Source organism: Myotis nattereri, assembly GCF_964212035.1.
Source record: "Myotis nattereri genome assembly, chromosome: 18".
NCBI lineage: Eukaryota > Metazoa > Chordata > Mammalia > Chiroptera > Vespertilionidae > Myotis > Myotis nattereri.
The window spans coordinates 35174794-35201696 of NC_138093.1; the positions used below are offsets into that span (position 1 = coordinate 35174794).

At 43.9% G+C, this 26903-nt stretch overlaps 1 protein-coding gene across 11 annotated transcripts in view; it reads right to left on the reverse strand.

The window, feature by feature from the left end:
• Window positions 1-11317: 11317 nt before the first annotated feature.
• The window catches only part of MDM4 (MDM4 regulator of p53), a 37250-nt gene continuing 21664 nt past the window's right edge, over window positions 11318-26903 (reverse strand). For 3 of the 11 annotated variants that reach the window (XM_081112406.1, XM_081112405.1, XM_081112409.1), the window contains 5 exons: window positions 26347-26446; window positions 24243-24373; window positions 22924-23073; window positions 20501-20581; window positions 11318-18598 (listed from right to left, as the gene is read on the reverse strand). In XM_081112406.1, the coding sequence (XP_080968532.1) occupies window positions 18026-18598; window positions 20501-20581; window positions 22924-23073; window positions 24243-24373; window positions 26347-26446 (1035 nt within the window). In that variant the 3' untranslated portion in view covers window positions 11318-18025. The remainder of the gene's footprint in view (window positions 18599-20500; window positions 20582-22923; window positions 23074-24242; window positions 24374-26346; window positions 26447-26903) is intronic. The other 8 variants (XR_013997155.1, XR_013997158.1, XM_081112408.1 and 5 more) reach the window with 5 other exon arrangements.

Below are 26903 nucleotides of genomic sequence, written 5' to 3' on the forward strand. Positions count from 1 at the left end.
ACTGGGGCTGTCTCTAGGGAGCAGGATCACAGCTAGTTTTGTTTTCCTCGTTTTTAAAAGTATTTTCCAATTTTTCTACAATAAAACATGTATTACTCTCTTTTTTTAACTGATTAAGTTATTTCATTTGTGTCCTTATCCCCATGTTACTCCCTATCCCCCCCACTCATGCCCTCACCCCCCTGTTGTCGGTGTCCATTGGTTAGGCCTATATGCTTGCATATAAGTCCTTTGGTTGATCTCTCCCCCTCACTCCCACCCTCCCCTACCTTCCATATGTATTGCTCTTATAATTAGGAAGAATTCATACTAAAATGTAGTCCTTAAATCAGAATTGAGGACAATGTAGGTTTATTCATTCATCCAATATATATAGAGGGAGAGAGAGAGAGAGAGAGAGAGAGAGAGAGAGAGAACCTTCATGAACAAAAGAAATAGAAATCCTGTGAAAGGGCCTCATTACTAATAGTTAAATCGCTACCAGTTGCTGAGAGCCCATTGGACAAGTACTAGATGTCTTACAATGTTGATGTCATAATCTCTGCACAACACCCCAAAGAAATATGATCAAGGTCCCATGGCCGTTGGCAGGGCCAGAGCCAACCAGGTCTATTAACCCTGAGAACCCATGACCTGTCTCCCCTGCTCCCTGCCTCAGAGACAGAGGATTGGTGAGCGCAAGAAGCAGGTAGACAGGGATCATTCCAGAACCGCGTGAGGTGGCAAATAGAGGTCACCAAGGGATCATTTGGGGTTGAGCGAGCCAGATAGAAGGGAACATGCAGAGGACAAAGTAGGCCACAGACAGGACATCGGCTGGAGGGCCAAGGGGAAGCGTTTGCAGTGTCAGGGCAGGTGGTGGGGTTACGGTCAGAGCCATGGTCACAGCAGGGCTCTGAGCTCCCGCCTGGAAGGAAGGACGAGGGAGGTGAGACATCAAGGAAAAAGCCAAACTGGTTCAGAAATGGGGATCAGAGTGCTTTCGTGCAGGTTGGAATGGCTGCCGCTTCAGCCAAAGGGGGCGCACGCTGCCCAGCGGTAAGTCCATCAGGGAAGGTTCAGAGGCCAGAGGGAGTGCGGAGGAGACTGCTTATGCTGCAGACCAGTCCAGGGGGCCGGGGATCAGGGCCTGAGGTGGTGCAGGGCCCGGCAGAGGAAACCTACAGGAAGTTCTGGAGGAGCCGGGGCAGGTGGGGTGCAGGAATGCACGGCCCCGGAGGCGAAGCTGGAGCTGGGATAGCGGGTTAGCTTTGCAGACCCAATTAGGTGACAAGCCTGGCAGCGGAGCACCCGGGCAGCGCGTGCCCAGGAGACGGGGTGGACTCTGCACGTCCAGCAGCTGGCCGCCCGGTAAATGCTCCTTCAGCGGCAGCGGCAGCGGCAGCGGCAGCGGCTCGTCCCTGGAGAAACACGAGGGCAGCCTGAACAGATCCCCACTCACAACCTGGCCGTTTGCTTTGGCTCAGACATTGTGTCCTGGGGGGCAGCGAGACTTCTAGGGGAAAGCACGGGGCTAGAAGCCCAGAGGCCGGGTTCGAGTCCCAGGTCTGCTGTATAGCTCAGGACTGGACCGTGTCCATAACCCCCAGGCTTCTTTGTCCTCGACTGTCGGGTAAAGATGGCAGAGCCCACCACCCCCTCCTGAGATGTCAGTGCTCTGGGTCCTGGGTGTCCCCTGCCACACGGAGGAGGTGGTAACAGCACCGACGTCTCAGGGTGAGAGCTAAACGAGATACACAAAAGTCCTGGGGAAAAGCCTGGCGCGGAGTAAAGACTCCATGCTGTCGCTGCTCCTGGATTGGGGCTTAATTTGAGATAATAGACGTGCAGGTGCTTTGAGAAACACAAAGGAAGCGCTTCCTGTTCAAGTCAAAGGAGTTTCCATTCTTCCTTCTTCCTGCCTGTCGTTCTTCAAATGCTCCCCACACCAGCAGCTGCAGCACCGTACTGACCTGTACAAACACCCCAAAACCCTGCCTCCATCCCCCTCTCCCCCAGGCCCTGCGGGTCTGAAGCCCCCTCCCCTGGCTGACTGGCTCCCACCTGCCCCCAAGCCCCGCCCCCCGCCCTGACCCCGCCCCCCACCGGGCTGGGCTGCTCCTGGGGCTTCGCCAGCACCTGTGCTGACACCGACCTGCACACAGCGCAGCCTTCTGTGTGTTCAGGTTTTGCTTCGTTTTGTCTTTTGGAGGTTTTTTTTGTTTGTTTGTTTTTTAGTCTCTTGCTCCCGAAACCCCTGGGTCCCCGATCATGCGCTCCTTGTGCACGGACGGGGTGAGTGATGCGTCTTCGCATCCCCGGCATCCAGTGAGTGGAGTCTGGGCCTGTGGTCAGCCCAGTACATGTGTGTGGATTGGAACGGACGGGTCAAACGGTAGCGCATGTGAAGTCACTCTGACGGTCATAAGCGGTTATCATTATTAATATTCCACAAGTAGTCCTGGCTCACCGGTACTCTGCAAGGCCTCTCCAGGTGCCTTCCGCGGTGCGTGACGGAGTCCCTGCCCTCCAGGAGTGGGCGGGGGATAAGAAGACCTGGGGTAACTGTGCTTCCTGTTAACCCCGTTAACAAACATATCAACATAAAGATGCTCTATGAAAGCGGTCTAGGCCCCATTGGAAGTGCAGGCAGGAACATAACACACACACACACACACCACCACTACCAGCCCCACCTGGTTCTGCAGCCTGGGAGCATCCCCTGTGCGTGGTCCTCCAAGGCCACAGCTGAGAGTGGGAGGACCGGGCCATGCGGGGGAGGGGCTAGAGGGGTAGGAGTGTGGAGGAGAGAGTGGAGAGTTGGGGAATGAGGGAGCAGGCACCTAGGACATCCTAGGGCACCTTTGTCCTTGTGCAGCACCAGGAAAGGGACCCTGCTGCCTCTGCAGGGGGAGGGGCTGAGCTCTGGTGCCCTGCTCTTTGCAGGAGGGGCCTCTGGCCTCTGGGTGCAGGCTTCCCATCCCCACAGCTGGCTTCCTCCCGCACACAGCTGTGCTTCTTCAAGTTCACCTTTCGCCACCGCAAGAGTCATTTCTCTTTGGAACCCCCATTTGGTCTCTTGGAGAAATTCACAACATTCTCTCGCAAGGACTCAGGACCCCGGCCGTACATCGCAAATACAGCATTTGTCCCCCATCCTTCACTTTACAAGCCTCCCTCAGATTGAGCAAAAACATTTCATCTGCCCTGGAGAGGGAAGTAGGGGGTGGGGTGAGGTGGGGGATAAGGAGATTCTGTTACAGCGTGAAAGAATGAAGAGCATCAAGCATTATTAATGTGATGCTCTTCCCAAGGAATTAACACAAACAGCCCCTCTCTCCTCAGTAAATATTTGTAGAATGAATGTTAACAGCATGCAAGTCTGTCTTTCCTGCTCTGAAAAGGTATAAAGTCCATGCAGCCAAATCGGCATTAGGTGTAGCTTGTATACAGTCTTTGTTTGGAATCTCAGGCCAAGGTGAGAAAAGTATTTGTTGGAGAGAAAAAGTGCGTGTCCATTTGGGAACATCTGTTTTCTGAATTGGGGAGGGGCAGGGCGACCTGGGTTCATGCTGGGGACTGGCAAATGGCCACACCTTCCTCCAAAAGCAGTTCTCTGGTTCCACAAAGCAGGGTTAGGCGGCCTGTCCTCCATGGAACTCTGACGACCACGCTGTCTGTGCAGGAAAGCAGGGGCGGCTCCCGCAGGACAGGTTCTGGCCTCTGCTGGGCCCCTTAGCCCATTGCCGATGTTTACTCTCTCCCTAATGCGGGACTCACCTGCCTGTCCTTGGTTAGATTTCTGCAGGGGAATCACACACAGACCCTCCTCACTACCTGCAGCCGAGAGATTCCAGGGACAATGGTTTCTGAGTAAATTACCTGAGGGCAGAAGGGTCCACATGGGAGCCGGGGAGCATGGAGCAGGGACAGAGGTGGGAATGGGCGGCTTGCGCACTCATCACAAAGCAATGGATGGATGACAAGGGGCCCTAGAGCCACCGGGTCTGTCCAGCCGACTCAACAGAGGGAATGTCACACTTGCCGGGAAACTCCCATCCATCACCAAGACACCCACTAACCCGACTTCCATGTGCCCGCGCCCCTGAGCCCCGGCTCACAGAGATGCTGTGCCAGCCTGGCTCGTTGTCCTGACCCTCCAGGCCATCCCAGCCTCCGCAGGCCCTGCCTCACTGGCCGCAGCCAGGAGTCTCCTTGCCCAGACGGTGCAGAGGAGGGCGTGGCTTTGGTGGGTGGACCCCTCTTTCTGTGCCTGCACCTCCCCTGGTTACTCAGGGTCCAAGGACAGAGGCCTTGGGCTCACTTCTCTCCCCGGACGAACTCCCTTTATTCATCTGACCCTCCCCAGCTGCTCCTGCTCCTGTCAGATCTCTCCTCAGCCCTCAGTCCGCTGAGCAGAGCCCCGGCTCCCACCTTCTCCCACTCCTCTCTGGCTGCGCCCTAACCCTGGCGTCAAAACCTGTTCCCCGGTTCCGATGAACTTGTTTCTGATATTATTTTCATTGCAAGTGTGCTATGGCCTCCACATCAAGAGCTGGGTTGGCAAAGGCCCGCTGCCTCTCCCATCTGACCATCCCGCTGCTAAGAGCCGGAAACCAACAGAGGCACAGCTTCTAAAGCAGGGGTCCTCAAACTTTTTAAACAGGGGGCCAGTTCACTGTCCCTCAGACCGTTGGAGGGCCGGACTATAGTTTAAAAAAAAACTATGAACAAATTCCTATGCACACTGCACATATCTTATTTTGAAGTAAAAAAACATGTTTTCAGCGGGCCGCATGTGGCCCGCGGGCCGTAGTTTGAGGACCCCTGTAAAGGCACAGTGCTGCCTGCCCAGGAAGTGGAAGGGCACATGCCCCACAGCTTTGGGTTGCAACAAGTTGGACATCCCATCAAGGCCCCAAAGAAGGCTGTGCATCAAAGGAAAAACCAGCAGTGCCACTCATTTGAATAAACCAGGAAGAAAGGGACTGCAATTGCTTATTATAATCATTTGAAACTAGGTTACAGATCGTCTGAAGAGACGGAGCATGGATGGTAGAAATGACCAGGATCAAAACCACAAATGTCATGACCTTGGTGGCCAGTGTGGAGTTACAGTGCTGTTGACACTCACCTTCTTCCCTCAGATTTCCCTCCTGGGTTTTAGAGGAATCTTACACATGATTCATCCAAGCGCCCGCAGGAAGAATAATTTAAATAAAGACTTGAACGTAGAGCAGCGATTTGCAACCGGTGCGCCACAAGGATTTTTAAAACATGCAATCCCTGGCTACTTAGTCAGGGGCCCTGACCTCTTTTCCCTCGGATTGTCCAATAAAACAATGACAACAGCCAACACAATAGCTGTCCGGTGTGAATGAACCAGAAGCATCCCTTTTTCTTTCTGTCAGATGGGCAAAAGATGAAATAGGTTTTGTGGCGGGCAGCAGGATTTTAGCAGTTGGTTTGTGTGTGTCATGACATGAGACAATGTTGAAAGTCGCTGACCTTATCCTCGGGCAGATTCAATTGCTGTTTTGAAAGCCTAGGGACCTTCCTCTAAGATTGTACAGGTTCCTGGTGCCCTCTGGTGGGAGATAGAGGGTACGCCTGCTGGTTGGAGGCTAGACATTTGATCGCTGGTGTTGAAGGTGGAAGCAACAAGAGGAAGTATCAGGCGCTAAGCACTGCACATGCGTTACCTCATTTGTCCATCACGCTGTTTTCCAGATCAGGGAGCTGAGGCTGAGACATTAGGGTCACCCAGCAAGTAGCTAACTGGCAACCCCAATTCAGTGCCAAGATTCCAAAAGTCCTGGCTACAAGCATTAGAGAGAGAAAGGGGGAGGAGGGGGAGGAGGAGGAGGAGGAGGAGGAGGAGGAGGAGGAGGAGGAGGAGGAGGAGGGGGAGGAGGGGGAAGTAGATGCAATTATCTCCCAATGTGTCCCATACTTAGGTAGCAGCCTTCCCGTTTTGAGCAGTGTAGTTTGCTGGAGTTTGAGTTGAGTGAGTGTGCCGGAAGTTTCCCATGTCTTTAATTTGATTCAAATGCAGGCTTCCTTCCCGCTAGTGATTTTTTTTGTTTTGTTTGTTTGTTTTCAGAGAGGGAGAGAGAGAGATAGAAACATCAATAATGAGAGAGAATCATCACTGGGGATTAAGCCTGCAACCTGGGCGTGTACCCTGACCAGGAATCAAACCCTAACCTCCTGGCTCATGGGTCGATGCTGAACTACTGAGCCGCACTGGCCAGACTGCTAGTGATTCTTTAAAAGGTTCCTGATGGAGGGGAAAGAGCAGCAGAGTGAGAAGAGGCAAGATGGTCCCTAAGCCAAGCAATGCTTATCACTTCCCCTTTTTGTCAAGTGGGGGTGTTGAAGAAGATGATCTGTAAGGACAATGTAAACATAAAGATATTTGTGGAGAGCAGCACAGTGTTTGGACAGGTTCAAGCCTTGGACTGATGAGAGGGCACAGTCCTCTCATGGCCACGTGCAAGTCCCAGCTTGGAGGGCAGAGCCCTCCCAGCACAATTATAACCAACAGCTGTAGTTGTGAGCTTGAACCTATGGTCCGAACACGTGGCCCCACGTGCCTGAGTGATGTGGGCTTGATAGAGTTCAGGTGCATGTAATTGAGTAGGATCAAAACCCACGAGAATGTTGTAAACATCTTGATCTCGTGGAATCTGGCTATAAAATAAAGACATGGGTTTCAGGCCATGGCGCTGTCGCTAGTTCTGCATCAGAGAGGCTCTCCATCGATATTTTTTGTACGCTTTGCCCTAAATCTGAAATGGGTGCTCACTCCTCTCCCCTTTCTCCACATTGAAAGGTTTTCTGTGTGGGCAGAACCACGTGAGGATTTGCCTAGGTGACACCTCGGAGTCCAGCAGAACCAAACAACCCAGCCCTAATCCCAAGACCTTGTCTCTAGCAATGTCCCACTGTCCCTCCCCTAGCTGTCCATCACGGTGTGACTACACAGTGGTGCTGAGTGCGGCTCCTCCGACAGCAACAGCAGCCTGAGTCACCTGAGGACCCGGTAGGAATGCCGATGCTGGGGCCCACCCAGACCTACTGGCCGCAACCGCTGGAAACAGGGCGCAGCGGTCTGCGAGCAGCGCCCTCCAGTGATTCTGATGCTGAGGGTTGAGCTGCTGCTCTGTAACAGGGTCTTCACCTGGGTCCTCAGAGGGCTTAGGGGTAGAGAAGTTTTTTGGGTTTGCATATAACATGGTACATGTGTATACCCTTACCCTGGAGAGCCACCTGTTGACCCCACACAAGTTAGAACCACTGCTCCGCTGACTATTTCCTGGTCAACACCCCCTTCTTTGGGGTATTTGATGTAGACACGATGGTTTGACCATGGACTGACTGTGCTTCTTAGTGACCTTGGACAAGTTATTAATTTCCCTAAGCCTTGAACATGTCAGGGAATAATAGATGGCAAGTCAGCACCTAAGTGTTCAGTCAGTGGTATCTATGACTATTCTTTTCAGGACTGCGGGCATGGCCTTAGACTATCATTTACAGCTCAGAGAGCTGCACAGCTGATCGTTGTGGCCAGCACTCCAGTCTATTCTTAACCATACAACCAGAATGACCTTTCAAAATGCAAATGAGGCCACGTCACACCCCTGCTTAGAATCCGTCCGTGGTTTCCGTGGTTCTCCACTGCCGAAGGTTCGAATTAATTAGCTTGGCATGTCACACCCTCACCGCCAGCCCCCTCAGCACTCCAGCCCCATCTCTGGTCGCTTCTCCAACCTCGTCCTTACCTCCATGACACGGAACTTATCCTTCTCCCATCGAGCCTCTCCTGCAGGCAGTCCTCTCCTCTGCTGCTTCCTCCGTCCACGTGAGAAGTGTCTGGTCCCTAACTCCACTGCTGACCACAGGCAACCGGAGGGAGGTTCCTTACTCCCTGTGGGATTCCCAGTACCCAGCAAGCTCTAGCTCTTAGGCCATTGAACGAATTCCATTCCTGTCCTTTATTTTGAGGAGGAAAGAAAGCAAAAGGAAAACTTACTCAAAAGAGTTCAAGATTGGGTATGTCTGTAGCCAGGCTTTCCCTGGATCCCCAGGCCTGTAATGACCTGAAATCTCTCTAGTAGCACTGATTCTTTTTATACCTTTAGAGGTTGGATTTGTGCAAATTCTAGCAAATACTTACTAGGCCATTTGTGTACTGTCACTAGTTTTAGCTTGCCTTTCTGGCCTGAAGACTACCTTCAACAAAGATGCTAAATTCGCAGCCCCAAGGTGAGGAGAATGCAAAAGCCCAGGAAACATGTTACGCAGTTAGAATCATTCAAGTGCCTTAAAGAGGCCATACATGTGGGCAGAGCTGTGACAAGGAAGCTGGCCTCATCCTTGTCTCTAATGCTCCTCCTGCTTTTCATTTTTAAAATTTGATCCCTGCTATGTCCAGTATCACCTCCCCCACCACACCCCCAGGGCCTCCTCACACAGGAATATACTACATATTTCATTTTGTTTTCCTTTTAAACAAGAAATGTATCTACACCAGAAGCTTGACTTGAAGGGAAAACTATCTAGGATCCATTTCTCTTATAGAGTAATTTATCCCTGGAGGCAGACTGCCCTACATGTAGCAGCTTTGTACAGTTAATTACAAAATTGTCCTTGGTTTTACAATGATGAGGTCAGTACAGACTTGGCCTAGAGAGGACTCGCCCTAAATCACTCCAGACATCAGGCAGGTCCTCTGTAGTCTCTCATTTTCAAGGGCTCTTGTGGGGGAGAGGGGGAGACCAACACACACACACACACACACACACACACACAATTAAAATTGTCCAATTGAACAAGGTATGCAAGGATTTTCATGTTGCTCTTTTTTTGAGCAAAATAACTTACTGGATATAAAGATAAGCGCTGAATGAGCATGTCACTAGGTGGGGGGAGGGGGGATTTTCACAGAAACAGTATTTCCGTATTTTGCCCCATCCCATCTCCATTTGATGGTGATCAAAACATACCATTGGCCATTTAGTTTAAAAAATGCACATGTTTGTGCGCACATATCACTTTATGTGCAATAAAGGAAAGGGCAAGAGGAGGATGAAAGCACGCTATGCGGTCATGGTCAGGAAGTGTCGGAACAGACTGCAGTTTTCTAATTGATTCTTCTTGTCTGGAGGAACCGAGCTCTGGAGTAGGGAGCAGTTCCCTTTTCGGAGCAGACACCTCCTGTCTGCTGCTGGAACACAATGGATCTTCACCTTCACTTCAGCTCTGCACTGTGTCTGCTTCATTGATTGCCTGCCCATCAAGTCAGAATCCCACCTGCCTCATCCACAGACCCTGTCCTTCACAATAGGCTTTCATTAGTTAACTACATGGTGTGTGCCTCTTAATCTTTTTTATTGATTTTTTTAGAGAAAGGGAGAGCCCTAGCCAGTTTGGCTCACTGGATAGAGCGTCGTCGGCCTGCGGACTGAAGGGTCCCAGGTTCGATTCTGGCCAAGGGCACATGCCTGGGTTGCGGGCTTGATCCCCAGTAGGGGATGTGCAGGAAGCAGCCTATCAATGATTCTCTCTCATTATTGATTTTTCTATCCCTCTCCCTTCCTCTCTAAAATCAATAAAATATTTTTAAAAAAAGAGAGAGAAAGGAAGGGAGAAGGATAGAAACATTGATGAGAGAAAACATTACTGAGTGGCTGCCTCCTGCACACCTCCTACTGGGGTTGAGCCTACAACCCACAACCCGGGCATGTGCCCTGAGCAGGAATTGAACCGGTGACCTCTTGGGTCCTGGGTCAATGCTCAATCACTGAGCCATGCTGGCCAGGCTTTTTTTTTTTTTCTTTGTGTGGAAGGGAGGAGGAGACAGAGGGAAACATTGACGTGAGCGTGACACATCGATTGGTTGCTTCCCCCATACACCCCAACGGGGGCCAGGGATCGAGCCTGCAACTAAGGCCTGTGCCCTTGACTGGAATTGAACCCAGGACTCTTCAGTCCATGGGCCAATTCTCTATCCACTGAGCAAAACAGCTAATGCTGTGACTCTTAAACTGCACCATCGACCCATCCTGCCCCACAACCTTCAAATTAGTATGATCCTTGTGCTCAGTCTCGACTCCTTCCCTGGGCTTTTCGGGCGCCGGCATCTCCTCAGCTGCGGCTTCACAGGAGATACCAGGTCCGCACGGAGTGAGCTCACAAGCAGCACCAGGAGCCCAGGTGGTGCCATCCCCACGGCAGCTGAGGAAGGGAGCCTCCAACAGTGTGCAGCGGGCACCAACCTGCAACTACTATGTGTGGCCATAAGCCAGGACAACTGGCCAGACCTTCACGCATCTCAACAGGCTCAGTGCTAAGCGAACAGCCTTCTGAAGGCACGTGGGCCAGCAAGCTCTTTGTGGGCAGGCTCACCTTCCTGGTATCCCTCCAAAGAACAGAACCTGAAGGCCACAGACCAGGGGCTTCCATGTAGCTCCTGAAAGTGAACACAAAATGTTGTGTTTTATGAGATTTCTTAAATGTCATTCCCTTTTCAAAGGGGGCTATAATCCCCAAAAGTTTAAGGACCACTGCTACAGTCCTTAGCAGTTGCTAAGCAAGTGACTGAGCACTTTATGACAAACCCTCAGTACCTTGGCACTTGACACAATTCACCTGGCACCTCTTTGTAAACTCAAGACAAATCCGTCCTCTCACCACGTGAAACCTCTTCAATAGCAAAGCGCGTGGACAAGCTGATATAATCATGGGCCCAGAAGAGTTCTGCACACACGTGTGCCTGGGGCTTGCTGAAAGCACTCCGGACATGCAGGCACTCTATACTCTCTAGTTCTCAAGGTCTCTAAGGGGGAAAAACCTCCACAATTCAGTTAAAAAATACTCTGCAAATGTTTGAAGTTTACTTCGGGATTGGGAACCTAAAAATGAAATATGACTCTAAAGCTAACTGGGGGGAAATATCAAAAATTGTTGTTTGACTATATAACAGTGGTTCTCAACCTTGGCTGCACATTAGAATCACCTGGGAATTTTTTAAAATCCTGATTTCCGGGCTTCATCCTCCGGAAATTCTGTTTCTTTGTGATGGGGTGGGGCCACAACATTAGTAACAAAGAAACAGAATTTCCGGAGGATGAGGCCCAGAAATCAGGATTTTAAGATTCCCAGGTGATTCTAATGTGCAGCCAAGGTTGAGAACCACTACTATATAATAACTTCTATGGCAAAAGCTATTCTCTTTGTTCCCAAATCAGACCAAAGATCGTATGTCAAAACAAGAAATGAGATTTTGCTGAATACAAACAAAATTCCATATTTCCCCAATAATGACACCACAAAATGGCAAAATGAAAGACATTTATTACACAAAGCACAACAGAATCAACAGGTATTAAAAGCATTACATAGTGCAAATACAAAAGACGAGGGCTATTAACTCAGTGGACTTACAAAGACCAGGTGGGCACACGACAGTCTCCTTCCCTCGCTTCAGTGAGCTGGCCACTATTCGAAGCTATTTTGAATCGCCATTTTCTCCCACTTTATGAAAATCCCAGAGCTTGGTCTCCAAGGGCATAACAACTCCTAAGATCTTATTCAAGACAGTTATAGTTTAAGTTGCTCCCCCACGGTTAATCCCCACAGTTAACAAACTATGAGGTACAAAGAGAAAAACTGTGGTGTAGAAAGGTCGAGACTGGACTCACGGTGGTGGAATAATCTTACTCCTAATCTCTGAGAGGCACCTAAGAGTGTCCAGCTATAACCTATGGAGAGTCCCATTCACAGGCTGCTTAAGACCCTACCTTGCCAAGTGCCAAGGGGCCAGAAACGTTTCATTCCCCTTTGAATACACCGTCCACTACTTTTATACGGGGGAAAGAAAAAACCAAAGGAGACATTTTGATTCTTATTAAGAGAAAATGAAAAAGCAATGCCACCTAGAGGGGAAAGATACAATCCCCCTGAGGAGGGAAGGCTGACCTCAATTTCTTAGCGCTGAGACACAGGAGAGCTCATTGCCCTGTTCCCAAATGGCACACACCAAGGGAACTGCCGTCCAAACTGTGTGACATCAGGAACTCTGATGTCACAGCTTCCCTTCCTTATTGCTAAAATCCACCAGCTAACTGCAACAGAACCATTCCGGGGACTGACTGGAAGAGCAGAATCTCATCTAAAGGGTGGGAGACAGAAGGCCTTTGGTGTGAAAGCAATACCCAAGAGTAGAGAACAACTCTGAGCTCCAAGGAAAAATAGTAAGGGAGGGAGGAAGGGGGACTGTCGGACACCAAACTAATCACTGCTAAGTCAACAGAGAACTAAAAACGCCCTGCAATGCCCCGACAAACTCTTGGTGCTAAAATATCAATTTTCAATAAAGCATTTGCCAAATTCCAGCAACTGTTCTGAGAAAGGAATTGCTGATACACTATTTGGCCCTTTTAGATCCCTGACCCGTTCTGCCTCCAGGAAATGAGGAATTCTACTTGCTGTGCGCTGCTCCCGGATAAGGAAAACCATCTGCAGAACTAGCACCTTGAATTTCAGATAAGCTACCGAGAAATACTGACCAGCTTTTCTGCAGATACAACTCTTTCTCTGGAACATTTTTAGCCATTCGAAAAGCTCTTGATAGAGGTACAGTAAATCAAAGTGTAGATTTATTATATTTTCTTTAACAATGCTACATTCACCAGTAATGACATTAGTTGGGACTACATGCTCATTGCATCAAAATATCTTAAAATGCTCATGGGACACTCTCCCACAGAAGGAAAGAGATCTGGTAGCTCCCATAAAGGAAGGCTACAGCAATGGCAAACAAAAAAAGAAAACACTCCCCAAATTAGGCATGGGAAGCCACTTACTTGAACCTCTCCCTCAGACACCCATTTTCAGTTTAGGGTCCTCGATATTTCTCCTCATATGCGAAACCACAACTCTGCTAATCACAAATCTGGGCAATTCCAACAAGGTCACCTCCACACACCCGATGGCAGTGCAAAATCCCAGGCATCTGCCAATAGCGTGCGCTTCACTTGTGGCACAGGAAAGAGCATGCAGGTTCCCTTACCTTTTGACGTGCAGATTTTAATCACAGCTAGTTTCTGACCACTCCCATTTTTAGCAAAAGTATCATCAATCCTGACATTGTGTGTGGACGCATGGACACCCAACAATGGGAGAACCATCAATATGAGCTCTTCTTTAGAACATGGGTCTGAACAACTGAAGCAGATACTGACTAAACAGAAAACAAGATTCACAGTATCTAAAGCCACATATACTTTCAGTTCACATAACTCTGTCGAATAAAAACCAGAGAGCCGGTTAACAAGACTCCTTTCTAAAGAGAACCAAGAGGTGACACTATAATATATAATAGCATTGTAGAACGCAAGACCTAACAGTCACCCACTTCTCATTAATGACTTCTCTCAAAGGAGCCAACAGTGCATTGAACTGGCATTTAAAAAGCTACAAACGATCATCACCTTTAAAAATAAATTCTTACAAACAAAATAATGTCCCTAAAGCATTATACACATCTAAATACATATACATTATTAAAACACAACTGCATATTTCAAATGCTTGGCAGTGATCCATTTTACATTAGAAAAGTTCATGGCGGGTTGCAGGCTAGCATGGCTGGATGCCAATCCATTATTCAAGCTTGGATTGGGAACCTATGCTATTCCATAGACCGACTGTGGAGAAATGGTTATATTATTTTAAAGGCTTGGTCTAATATTTTAATAAAGTCTGATTTGAGTATCAAGTACAGAAGCAAATCAAATATAAGTGCAGTGCAAGTATAATGAGTTAATATTAAAGGGTGGGAGACATCTTTAACTATAATCTAGAAATTTGCTTTGCTTTTGTAAGGATTTGTCATTGATGCGCTGAACTTTTTGTCCAGGACACATGATCATAAATATTAATTTAAATAACAAAAACAAGAAATGTGCTGCTAATGTGGGATGATTTCATTAATCACAAGTCTAAGGCGCAATACAACAGACACCATAAACTCCACTGACACCTACTTCAACAGGCTCTTTCTCTCAATCAGGATTTCAGCTCAAGCATGGCCTATATGGAGACCATATAATTTAACATCTCAATGAAGACATCTGAGTGTGAAAGGGAAGAGATGAAGATAGCACGCTCAAAAATGGGGAGTAAACTGGCACGTTTCCAAGAACTCAGAGCATATGATCACTACGTACAGACAAATGGTAGTGTTTAGAAGTCAAGAATCTATCACACAGTAGCAAACAGCAAAGACTGCACCTACAAATGCTTGCTTTAGTGACATTGAGTAAAATGTACCTGTAACACAGTGGCACCGAAAAAAGAACAGTATTGGAAACAGATGAAGACTGTTTAGTTTCTTGCACCTGAGGAACTGCTGACTGCACCATTCTGCCCTCAAGAAAAAAGGAATTCTGCTTCTTGTGCTACACTCTCAGAAGACATTGAGTAGGGATCCTGGGTAAAGGAAAAACCAAGTGCAGAAGCAGCATCTTGGATTTCAGATATGGCACCAAGAAATACTGCAGATACACTTCTCTGTATTACTTTCAGTGGCTCAAAAGGGTCCATAAAGGCACAGTAAGCCCGAGGGTAGGTTTATTATTTTCAGCTCAAACACACAGCTCAAGTATCTTCTAAGCAAAGTACTCAGTACTAATGGGAACAGTGAAAACCCAGGTGAACACAGGGGACGAGGAGGAAAATGGAGTATCACCGGGGGATTCTGTACAAGGGTGTACCCAAACTAGCATCGACTATCTACAAACACAGTAATATTTTGCAGTTTTTTTAAGTTTTCTAAAATACTGAAACTTAACATAAGGAGAACACAGGATTCCCAATCCTCCCTGCCTCTTATCACCTGCAAAAACATGCGACTGGAAAGAATAAAACTGAGGCTGTTAAACTAACATGAAGAGAGGCGTACTGGGGGAAAATAGGGAGGAAAGTAATTTCTCTCTCTCAAGTTTTAGAACATTTACCATAGGCTAACAAAATATTAAACTCAGAGGGTTAGTTCCATTTATTGTGTGTGTGTGTGTGTGTGTGTGTGTGTGTGTGTGTCCCTAACACCTAGAGGCAGACTTTTGAGCAGCATTCGCCTAGAAGGAACAATTCTGGAGAAAATGCTTCAGGTTCCTCTGACACCTTTCCTTGTCCTCCCAATGGGAGGAATAATTCATCTGATTATATAAGAAAGCCTGACATTTCCTGGGCCTTCTCTCTCGTGGGAAAAAGTGTTAAAAGTCACTATTCTCTGTAAAGTTCAATTTTGGCTGCCAAGTCATATCCCCTAGCATTTTAAGGTTATTGGTTGTTTCAAATTCAACAAAGCACCATCATTTAAATATTTAATAAATAAGGAGAAGAAAGCAATAATGGCTTAAAGATGTACTGCGAGTCTGGTTTAAGCTAGTTTAGACTTGAATTCTAGTTCAGGCTCTGTGACTTTGAGTAGATCTCTGACCTTTGGTCTCCTGTGCAATATAAAAGAGGTTGAGTATAATCCCAGTTTTTAAAATCACCAACTTTAACAAAACTTAGCCTCTAGAAATTAAATGTGATGCTAAATAAAGGAAACTCATTTTACTGCCTATACCTGGAAAACCCCTTTCTTTAAGGCCAAGACTTCCAAAAAAGTGTGGTCTGCGGCCCACTGTGCCAGCTCCCAGGAACACCTGTGCAAATGGAAATCTGTGGCCCAGACCAAAGGGTCAGTGTGTATGTTTGTGATTTGAGGAAGGGGACGGGGGAGAGGGTGTTTGCGTGAGCTCATCTTTTAAAACAAGTCATGTAGGTGATTCTTAAGATCCTTACATTTGGTAATTCTAAGGCCTTGCTCTTCAAACTGACATCCTGGTAACCCTGGGCATAGACCAAGATTTTTTCCATGGGAAAAGTAGATAGGGAATATCTATACGAAAATCAAGTTAAAGATTTTTAATTACCATATGTACAGTTCAAAGATTTATATGCTCAGATAAAGGCTGTTCAGATCTAACATTTCCCTTTAATACTTTCCTTTTCACCATCACCACACTCCCTATTTTCAAAAGACTGCCTCTCACACACCTAGAATTTTCCTATGGGGCACTGCACTGCCTCACAATGCTCCTAAAAAACCAACAACACAAGGACAAAAAGCATACCAAAAAACTCAGAACTCTCAAAAGAGGACAGAGTACAGTAAAGAGAGCTATAAGAATTCTAGCCTTATCTTTCTATCTCGGAACTGTAATGGAGAAGGTTGTGCCAGAAGTGTATGTTAATAAATTTAATTAAAAAGTCAAACATTTTTTGACTGAAAGTTAAGTCTGATTTGGCTCATTAACTTTGAGAACAGGCTTTGCCCGTTTATATGTCAGAACATTTTCTACAAATTCCATCAACTCCATCTGCAGCTCCAAGTCTTTGATAAAAATCTTTAAAGCACATACACAATGCACTGGATAGTATGTCCTCTGAAAGTACTTAAAACATTTAAATATACTTTTATTGATTTCAGAGAGAGGGAGGAGAGATTGAAGCCATCAATGATGAGAGAATCATTGATTGGCTGCCTCCTGCATGCCCCTACTGGAGATTGAGGTCACAACCCAGGCATGTACCCTTGACTAGAATCGAACCTGGAACCTTTCAGTCCACAGGCGAATTCTCTATCCAGAGCCTAACCAGCTAGGGCAAAAATTTATTCTTAAAATTCAGATGTCCAATGAAACATGTGCCAAAAGGAAAACTAATCTAGGGTGAGAGCCGTGAAGTGGTAGGACTGCCTGGAAAGGGGCACAGGGAATATTCTAAGGTGACAGGTGTTCTTCTAGAGCTTGGTTTGGGTAGTTACATGTCTACAGAAGGGAACACTATTGTTCACTAGTTATACCTCAATTTTCAAAATGTGCAAAAGATTACATATACTTGCAAAATTATTTTAGGGGTCTGTTAGCAAAAAATGTTTGATAGCATTATTCTCAGCACACATGGAAGAAATCTGTTTCCTAAGACTTGTCTTTTGGCTTCTCTGAACCAAGCAGCCTGATTGCCAACACTATATAACTTGACTAATTGGGTTTTTTCCCATTGTTAGCTTTGCTATATTTCTAATAGCCACCTGGGTTTAGATGCCTAAGAACATTCCTTAACAGGATACTAGACTTACAGAAAGATGGATCACTTCATAAATTATATATGCAACCACTATGCCATACAGCTGAAGCTAATATAATATTGAATGTCAACTGTAATTGAATTAAAAATGAACATTCCCAAACAGAAAATAATAGAAAATAAAATTAACTAAAGAAATTTTCAGGTAAGTAAATAAATGAATATATTTTTGTTTGTATTGATAGTTGCTCCCTCTTAGACCCTAATTTTTTTTTAACCTCACCCAAGGATTTAAAAAAAAAATTTTTTTTTAATTGATTTCAGAGAGAAGAAGGGAGAGGGAGAAAGAGAAATATCAATAATGAGAAGGGTTGAGCCCACAACCCAGGCATGTGCCCTAACCAGGAATTGAATTGTGACCTCCTGGTACATGGGTTGAAGCTCAACTACTGAGCTACACCAGCTGGGTGAGGATTTTTTTTTTTAATTATTGATTATAGAAAGAAAGAAGCGGGAGAGAAACAAGGATCGGTTTCCTCCTGTATGCGCACCAGCTAGGGATTGAACCCGCCACCTGAGAATATGTCCTGATCAAGAATTGAACCCAAGATCCTTCGGTGCACAGGATGGCATCCAATCAACTGAGCCACACCAACCAGGGCCCAGATCCTCAGCTCTGAAGGGAGATGAAGTGATTAATGTATCTTTTTATGCTGAGTCCCCATATTAATAGTCTAGTTCTAAAGAACTCATTCTCAATTTCCATATATTTACAAGCAAAAATGTTCTGAAACATGACGTTTACATGAATAAATAATGCGTCAGACTGAACAAAGATGCTTAAGACTGACGTTTTGAATACATGACCCTGTTAATACTGTTAAAATTCACCGCTTCACAGCTATGCTATAAAAACCCTAATAACCAAATGAATCTCTTTCTTGCACGCAGGGCATGAAGCCCCAGTCTTCTTTAATCTTCTGGCACACTGAAAACAAGTGACAAGATGGCTCGTCCTTCCATGAATAATGTTCCCGTCTCGTGGTCTTTTCTCACACACCCTGCATGGCTTCAGAAGATTCCGGCAATCCTCCATGCTTCCTGTCTCTGTTCTCTGCTGGAAAAGGTTAGCTGATTGTTCTCCCATGCTCGACACAGTCTCTTGACTTTCAGAGCTGTGAGCCAAATCCAAGAACTCCACAGAGTTGCAGGGATCCAAGAGTTTGGGGTTTTCTTCTTTTTTGTATGCATCTTTAGGTATAACAACTGGAGCTGATATGGTTCTGCGGCAATCGGGGATATCAATTCCTTCATTTTCCTTCTCTTCGGGTATGGCAGTGATATCAGACGTGGAGAGAGAATGCGTTAACTTAGAACAATCTGAATACCAATCCTTCCTTAAGGCCCAGCACCGAAAACAGTACCTCTTGCTTGGAGAGTTAAATTTCTTGCACTCAGTACACTGCCACTCATCCTACAAAGGGAAGTGCAGCCAATTAATACTCAGTGGGGAACATGACTGAGAAAAAGGGAGGGTGGGCCAAACTTGATCATTTCACTAAGCTAATGAGAGCACAGCCAGTCCACACCACAGGTCTAGCCTAGAATTAAAATACATTGTACAGCCACTTTGATAGTGACACAATTGCCAATTCAAGCCAAAATTTAATATAGCAATCTTTTTTAAAAGTTAAATTAATTATTTTGGCTTTTTAGTATGAATGGAATTTACACTGTTTGCTTTTCTGCTTTCTTTTTAGGTCATTTCTCTTTTTACAACTAACACTTCTGTTGAGAGGCTAAAGGATAAAGAGATACTACTGTCATTCTTTTCTACTATTTAAGAAATGTTATAAAATCTGGCAAAAAAGCTACAATTATGATTTAGAAACCACTAACTTATTTATTCAAGCTTTCTCACTGCTCTCAGGATCTTAGGTAGCTAACTGTACGCCTAAATCACACCCTCAAAAAATGAATGTTCTTAAAAAAAAAAAAAAAAAAGAGAATGTTCCTGTTGTTGAATGCCAAGTAAGTTTTTCCTAGTTCTCCATATTAAAATTAAGAGATACTAGAGCTCAATAAATTTTACGTGACTTGCTTAATTCAAAGGTAGCTACCTGGAACAAGTCCAGATATTTAATGTGATCATGGCCTGGCTTTCACAGGATCAATGATTTGACTGACTTGACTGCTTTCAGAATGAAAATCAATCAAGCACTTCAAGTTTAGAAGTTATAACTCAATTGCCAAGCCCAAGAAGCAGGGACATGACCATTTGTTAAACTGGAATGTTCACAGAAAGCCTCAATACATTCTTGTGACAGCTGAAGATCCTCAGCTCTCGTATGAGTACTACACAAATACTCAAAGGAGCGTCATAAAGATTTGGAATTCGTAACTGATGATGTATCACAGTCTAATTGGCATCTTTTCTTTTCTAGTAGTACATAAAATAATAGGGTTTGTTAAAGTCAATGTCATCTTTGATTTGATAAAATACGGTCTATTTGCTTAATAGGTTTTCTTGGTCTAAATAGCCATAGAAGTCTGATGAAGATGGAAACACTTACCCTGCTATCTGTATTACGGTCAAGAACACTTAACGGATCAATATATTCCACTTTATTACCTAGCTATGCACAGATAATTTGCAATGAATTACCATAATGGTCAACCAGTGGTGGGGTGGGAGTGGGAGAGGGATCAACACCAGAGACAACCTAAAATTTTTCCTATCCTCAAGCAGTGAAAAGTAAAATCAACCTCCTTATCCTTCCCTTACCACCCCTCTTTTTTCTAGTGAGTTAGCTGAGGGGAACACTAAACCGAAAATGAGGACCTAGCATGAAAACAGAAAAGTAAGGAACACATTTGAGTCTAAACATTATTTGTTAATTGGTGACAAATCCATAATTATTACCTAAAAGCTTAATACTAAATCATTTATTAGCCCTCAATTAATATAAACCTGTGTGGAAACAGCCTTTCCATTTCTTTTTAAGAAAACATTAAAAATATAATTTTTATACCAACAAAAAATTTTAGATAGCTTATAAGTCTGTCTTTGGCATTGCAGGGGTGTTAGTGGGAAAAGCAGTGCAGTACTATTCTGAATAACTGTACCCACTGCATCGTGTCCAAACAGTTTTTATCGCAGGGAGAAAGGCACACAGAGAGGCATTTAAGTCATCCCTTTTCAAGGTAAGAAGATAGATCAACTCATCTCTTCTCAAATTCCAATAAAAACCTCTAACAAAATGTAAAGAAACCAACATCTCGTAACACCCAGGAAAGGTAAACAAAAATGGGGGGGAAACAGCATTCTTCACAGTGAACTGCTGGAACATTACCATCTCAGACTAGAGAATCGTACCTCAGAGGCAACCTCTACATCAGTATCATCACATATGGACTTAGAGTCCTCAAGGTCATCACTTTTTCCCACTTCAGTCACCTGTGACAGCAAAGATATCTCATTAGTAAGGTTTACCTGTTTCACATGAATTTATTACCTGAGAACAGAAAAGATGAAAGAGCTTCAATTTAAAGCTCACATCCTGCCTCCATCATTAACACTTTAAAAGGAGAGAGCTTAAATATGAGGCCAAAAATGATTCTGTACACACCTAACACCAAGAGGATTACCAAATATCTTCTGCATTCAGAAGGAAGAGGATGCCCCAAGTTATGACTTTAAAAAAAAAAAAAAAAAGCCCTGACTGGGATGCCTCAGCTGCTGCATGTCATCCTGTGCACTGAAAGGTTGCTGGTTTGACTCCAAGTCAGGGCACATGCTGGGGTTGTGGACTCGATCCCCGGCAGGAGGCAGCTGATCAATCAATTTCTCTCTCTCTTCAAAAATCAATTAAAAAATCTTAAAAAAAAAACCCAGCAGTATTAGAGAAGAAAAGTCACAAATTATTAAATGTGGGAATTTATCTTGGGAATCTAAGTAGGCACTATAAAAGCAGTGTATAAAATAAATTTAGTTGTGAAAAATAAAAACAAAGTATTTTAAAATGTTATTCTTGCCGAAACCGGTTTGGCTCAGTGGATAGAGCGTCGGCCTGCAGACTGAAAGGTCCTGGGTTCGATTCCGGTCAAGGGCATGTGCCTGGGGTTTCGGGCACGTCCCCAGTAGGGGATATGCAGGAGGCAGCTGATCGATGTTTCTCTCTCTTCGATGTTTCTAACTCTCTATCTCTCTCCCTTCCTCTCTGTGGAAAATCAATAAAATATATTTTTTTAAAAAAATGTTATTCTTCATATTCAAAAGTACAACTAGTTATGTAATGCTCTAGCTGTCCTATAAAAACATGCCTACAGACCAGAAACAAAAAGAAATGTGGGAAGTGGCTTCTAAATTTTAAAATTTAGAATTTAAAATTCTAAAAATTAAAAACTTAGTTTTATGACACAGTATGTGGAACAAAAACCAATTATAATACAATTATGACCTTCTGTATACCAACTTTGTCACAATAGTTTAACTATTTTAAGTCCCATCTCTCTACAGAAGTTTCCAAATGTCAACTTTGTCTTCATTCTAGCCACCTGCATTCTCTTCTAATGCTACCCATATAACTAGTCTAAGAGAACCCAACCATCTATCTGCCCATCACAAACATACAGAACAACCCCTTCAGGAACCCATATTACTATGAAAATCTCTTAGATTAAAAGAATGATCCGCCCTAGTCGGTTTGGCTCAGTGGATAGAGCGTCGGCCTGCGGACTGAAGGGTCCCAGGTTCAATTCCGGTCAAGGGCACGTGCCCGGGTTGCCTGCTCAATCCCCAGTAGGGGGTGTGCAGGAGGCAGCCAATCAATGATTCTCTCTTATCATTGATATTTCTCTCTCTTCCTCTTCCTTCCTCTCTGAAATCAATAAAATATATATATATGTGTGTGTGTGTGTGTGTGTGTATATATATATATATATATATATATGACTGACCCAATATAGTTCTGTTTTTGCTCTATTTATTCAGTGGATATTTACAGAGATTCTTGACCATGTCAGGCACTGGGACCTGCTTCCCAATTTTTTTAAAAAAATATATTTTATTGATTTTTTACAGAGAGGAAGGGAGAGGGATAGAGAGTTAGAAACATCGATGAGGGAGAAACATCGATCAGCTGCCTCCTGCACACCTCCCACTGGGGATGTGCCCCCAACCAAGATACATGCCCTTGACCAGAATTGAACCTGGGACCTTTCAGTCTGCAGGTTAGGGCTGCTTCCCAATTTATTTGGAGACTTGAACACACGCTTGTATGACTCTTCATCTTGGTGTACTCCCACTATGCACTCAGAATTCTAGCTCCCTCTTTCCCCCTATTTAAAATCCATAATGGAAAAACTCATCTATTTCCCTTTGGGTATAAAATGGTTATGAAAGCTATTGACACATCCAAGAAATACGAATTTTTTTTTCTCTCTACAGGCTGTTGTGGCCATTTAGAACCTTGTACTGTTAGCAACACAAAGTCTCCACAAGAAAAAAACTATACAATGAGAAACTAGGCAAGCAGGAAAAGGGTAGATTATTGCTTTTAACAAAGGAGGAGCTTTACCCATGGAGTCCTAGCCTATTTTTAAGGCAGCCTTGGTTAATTGAGTGTGAATCCTAAAATTAGATATAGAAAAATACTAAATAAGAAAGGGAGTGGGTGGGGTGATTATGTGAGTCATCTGTTGTATAAAGCGGAATAGAATAGATCTCGTCACCAGATATGAATAGAATACACTACACACACATAAATACAACCAATGTGAAATATTTCCACAACATACCATTTTGTCTCTCACTTTCCCTACTTCTTCACTTGTTTGTTCAATATCAGCAGCTTCAACTTTTATTCCAGCATCAAACTGTTCTGATACTGACTCATTCAAAAAACACACGTCATCTGTCGTATCTGAAACAATTACAGTACCTATATCCTAACAGAAAAAACAAACGAGGTTTTGTAGTCAGAGGCTTATCAGAGACATTGAACCAACATAAATGAACCCAAAACTCAATGTCCTCACATATCCCCAAACACCCAGCCTTTCGCCAATGGACATCTATTCATTCAATAAATACCTACTGTGTAAAAGCTAATGGATATACAGATGCCTGGTAAGAAATTTTGTTTTTCTTTTTAATTTTGAGAGTATGTTTATTAAAGCTGAGGACAGTTGGAATTTTGTATTTTAACAGTAAATCAAGTATAACATCTGAGAAACAGTATTGAAGAGTCTAAAACAGCCGTGGGCAAACTACGGCCCACAGGCCGGATCCGGCCCATTTGAAATGAATAAAACTAAAAAACAAAAAGACCGTACCCTTTTATGTAATGATGTTTACTTTGAATTTATATTAGTTCACACAAACACTCCATCCATGCTTTTGTTCCGGCCCTCCGGTCCAGTTTAAGAACCCATTATGGCCCTCCAGTCAAAAAGTTTGCCCATCCCTGGTCTAAAAGCTAAAGACTCATAGTTGTTCAAGTAAATAGAATCCATTCTCCGCATTCCTTTCCATAAGTGGCACTCTGAGAACCTAGCAAACATCCTATTAATTGTAAGATATCCCTCCTTTAATGGTCAATGTTTAATGAAGAAAAATGAGAAATACTGACTCAAACCTTCTCACTGCTTTCTTAAACAACTTTAAATATAACTTTCTTTCTGCATTCAACTGTGGACATTTATGACATGCTCTTCTATAATATTCCTATGAAATAACTTATTATTTTGCCATTATATGTCCATTCATTTACTGAAGAAATACTACCTGAACGACTATGATGTGTCAACTATTTGGCAATAGAGTGGTTAATATTAAAGCCCTGGACTTACATGTCAGTGGGGATAAACAGTCAATACACACATAAACACGATAAAATAATCATTTTACAAAGTGAGAAGTGCAATGGAGAATATAAAATAGATAAAGGAGCAGAATGACAATGGCTTAAATTGTGGTATGACAGTGGAAGTAATAAGAAGTGGTTGGCTAGGTTTTGGATGTTTGGATGTTGTGGCATAAGACAGAGAAAGAAATCAACCAAATGCTACTGTTTTCAAAAGAAAAAAAGAAGTTTCTCTTCAAACATGAAATTTACCTGATTTGTCTGTAAATCAGTTGAGCCATTACTTCTAGGTGTGTAACTGTTTCTCAAATTTCCTAAAAACCACCATGGCCAGCCAGCTACATCCCACTCCTCAAGCCCGAGGTCCAGCCTAGATGTATCGTCTACAGAAGTCAAATGAAAAGCATAACTATGTACACAAGCCTTAAGCATCAAAAGACTCTTTATAATACTTACAATCTCTTTATAAGTAAAAAGTCACTCCTGCTCCCAGTAAGGACGAATCAGAAACCAAATACCTGTCTCGGTTGCAGAGCTCACATCTACTCTCCTGTTTAGACTTTATTAGCTATTTCAGAGTTAAGGTATCTAAAATTTACAAATACTGCAAATCCAAAATACATTAAAGCCCCACATATTTCAGGTAGAAGATCCTGTGCCCTACATCTAAATGACACGCAAGGCAGTTACTAACATATGTTTGTTGCTACCACATGAAATTCTTTTCTTTCTTTGCCATCATGCAATCTTTTCTGTGCTTTACTTGTTTCCTACTTTCTTCCTCTCCTCTATCCCTTCTTCCACTGTACTAGACATGCCAATGGCGGCCACAGGTGTTTAAATGTGCTGAGGTACATACATATGGTTTAAAAGATTTCTGCAATAATGGGCCCCTGCTAGAATAAAAGTTTACCCTATCTACTTACAAATTATGTTGATCCTGCCTATCAAAAGGTATTATCTGTGCTCAGGGAAACTTCAACTATCTTTTTACTTTCTCTTTGCTGAAGTTACCAAAAACCAAACTCCTAAAACAAATATTAAAGTTATCTTCACCTTCAAGCTCTATAACTTCTTCTGCAGGGAAAGGAAAGAGGCCATTCTTTCCACATATAAATATTTTGTCCTCTCTACCTATACATCTCCCTAAAAATACTAAGCTATTTGTTCTCAAAACTTACATCAAAACTACATACAGTCTCTTGAATTTGACTGTTCTTATGTTTTAAAAAGCCTTCTAAGTTGAAAATAAGCAAACACCTGCATTTAAAGAAACAAAATTCTACATTAATGCCACAGACTGAAATAAGCTCCAAGGCTATAGGTAGCCCAATATTCAGTTTACACTGAAATGAAATTTGGGAAAATACAGAAATTGATTCAGTTTTAATGTAAACATTGAAAACAATTTCAACAGCATAACTTTCCTGCCACTGCTCCAAATGTGAGCCTAGACTAGAAACCAACATGATATAAGTGCCTTTAAGGAATTTTTTATTTTATACATTTTTGCAGAAAATAATTTAGGGAATATTTTATAAATAGGGCTTGGGAAAACTTCCAATATATCACTAATTTAACTTAACCATACCACATCTGTATGTATGGCAAAGATCTGATTACTACCACCCAAGGGCAAAGGAATTACCAGGTTTCTATGTCTCATTCTTGGCTCTGAGATAGTCAGTATATTTTATCATTTTTGCAAACTTCAAAAATCTATGAAAATTTGCACCAAGCAAACAAATCAAAATAAAAATTCTAATGGGTACCAAGATTTAAAAGACCAAAGTAGCCCTAACTGGTTTGGCTCAGTGGATAGAGCCTGCGGACTCAGGGGTCCCAGGTTCGATTCTGGTCAAGGACATGTATCTTCGTTGCGGGCACATCTCCAGTGGGGAGTGTGCAGGAGGCAGCTGATCGATGTTTCTCTCTCATCGATGTTTCTAACTCTATCCCTCTCCCTTCCTCTCTGTAAAAAATCAATAAAATATATTAAACAAATAAAAGACCAAGGTAGCTAAGTGACCAGGTGGCAAACTGCTAAGTGGCAGCCATCTTCGCTTAGCTTACCAGCTACAGGAAGGGTCTGCGCCAGCCCAGTCACCTGGGTTGCTAAGAGCACTGCCATCCTCTTCACAGTTAACAACGGTGACAGGATTTAAAGAAAAAGATTTTCAAAAAAGAATGAGGACGAAGTATGACATATGTACCTCCTACTTCACATGAAGAGACAGCATTTTATTTTTTATTTCTCTATATAATGGTATTAATTATAGCCAGTGCTTAATTTGGATAGATGTCATTCCTAGAAGTTATCAACAGAAAAGTCTACATAGCTTTAATCCAAACGTACCTTCTCTGGAATGCGTGCATTTGTTCTGTGAGGTAGGCAGTGTGGGAATATTGCCTTCTTCAGCACTTTTCCTGGAACTGGGACTTTCCTCCGCGTTTTGCTGAAAAGAAGGGAAAGGCGCCTATCAGTGCAATGGGAATGACTGAGACCAGGGGATGCAGCAGTTCCTTTCTGGCTCACCAGTTAGTGTGCCACACAATGGGTTACACACAAGAAAGAGAACTCGCATTCACCACAGTCATCAAATAAAGGCAACATCTCAACCCATTGTGAGCAGAGCTAAGACAATCGCAAACCTGGGGGGAGAAAAAAAAATCTCTGCGCAAAAGACCAAAATGTACTGTTAAAAATAAATGATCAACATAAACCCTTTAGCCTATTACATAATTAGGCATAATTCAGAAAACATGTGAAATCCTCACCATATACCAAGATGATCATAAGGTTTTCCCAGGTTTGGGGAAGCTTTAAGAATTGGCCTGACGTGAACTGAACTGCAACAAGCCTGTTAAAATCTAATAAAAGCAGTTTCCTCCAACACCTATGAATGTCCATTG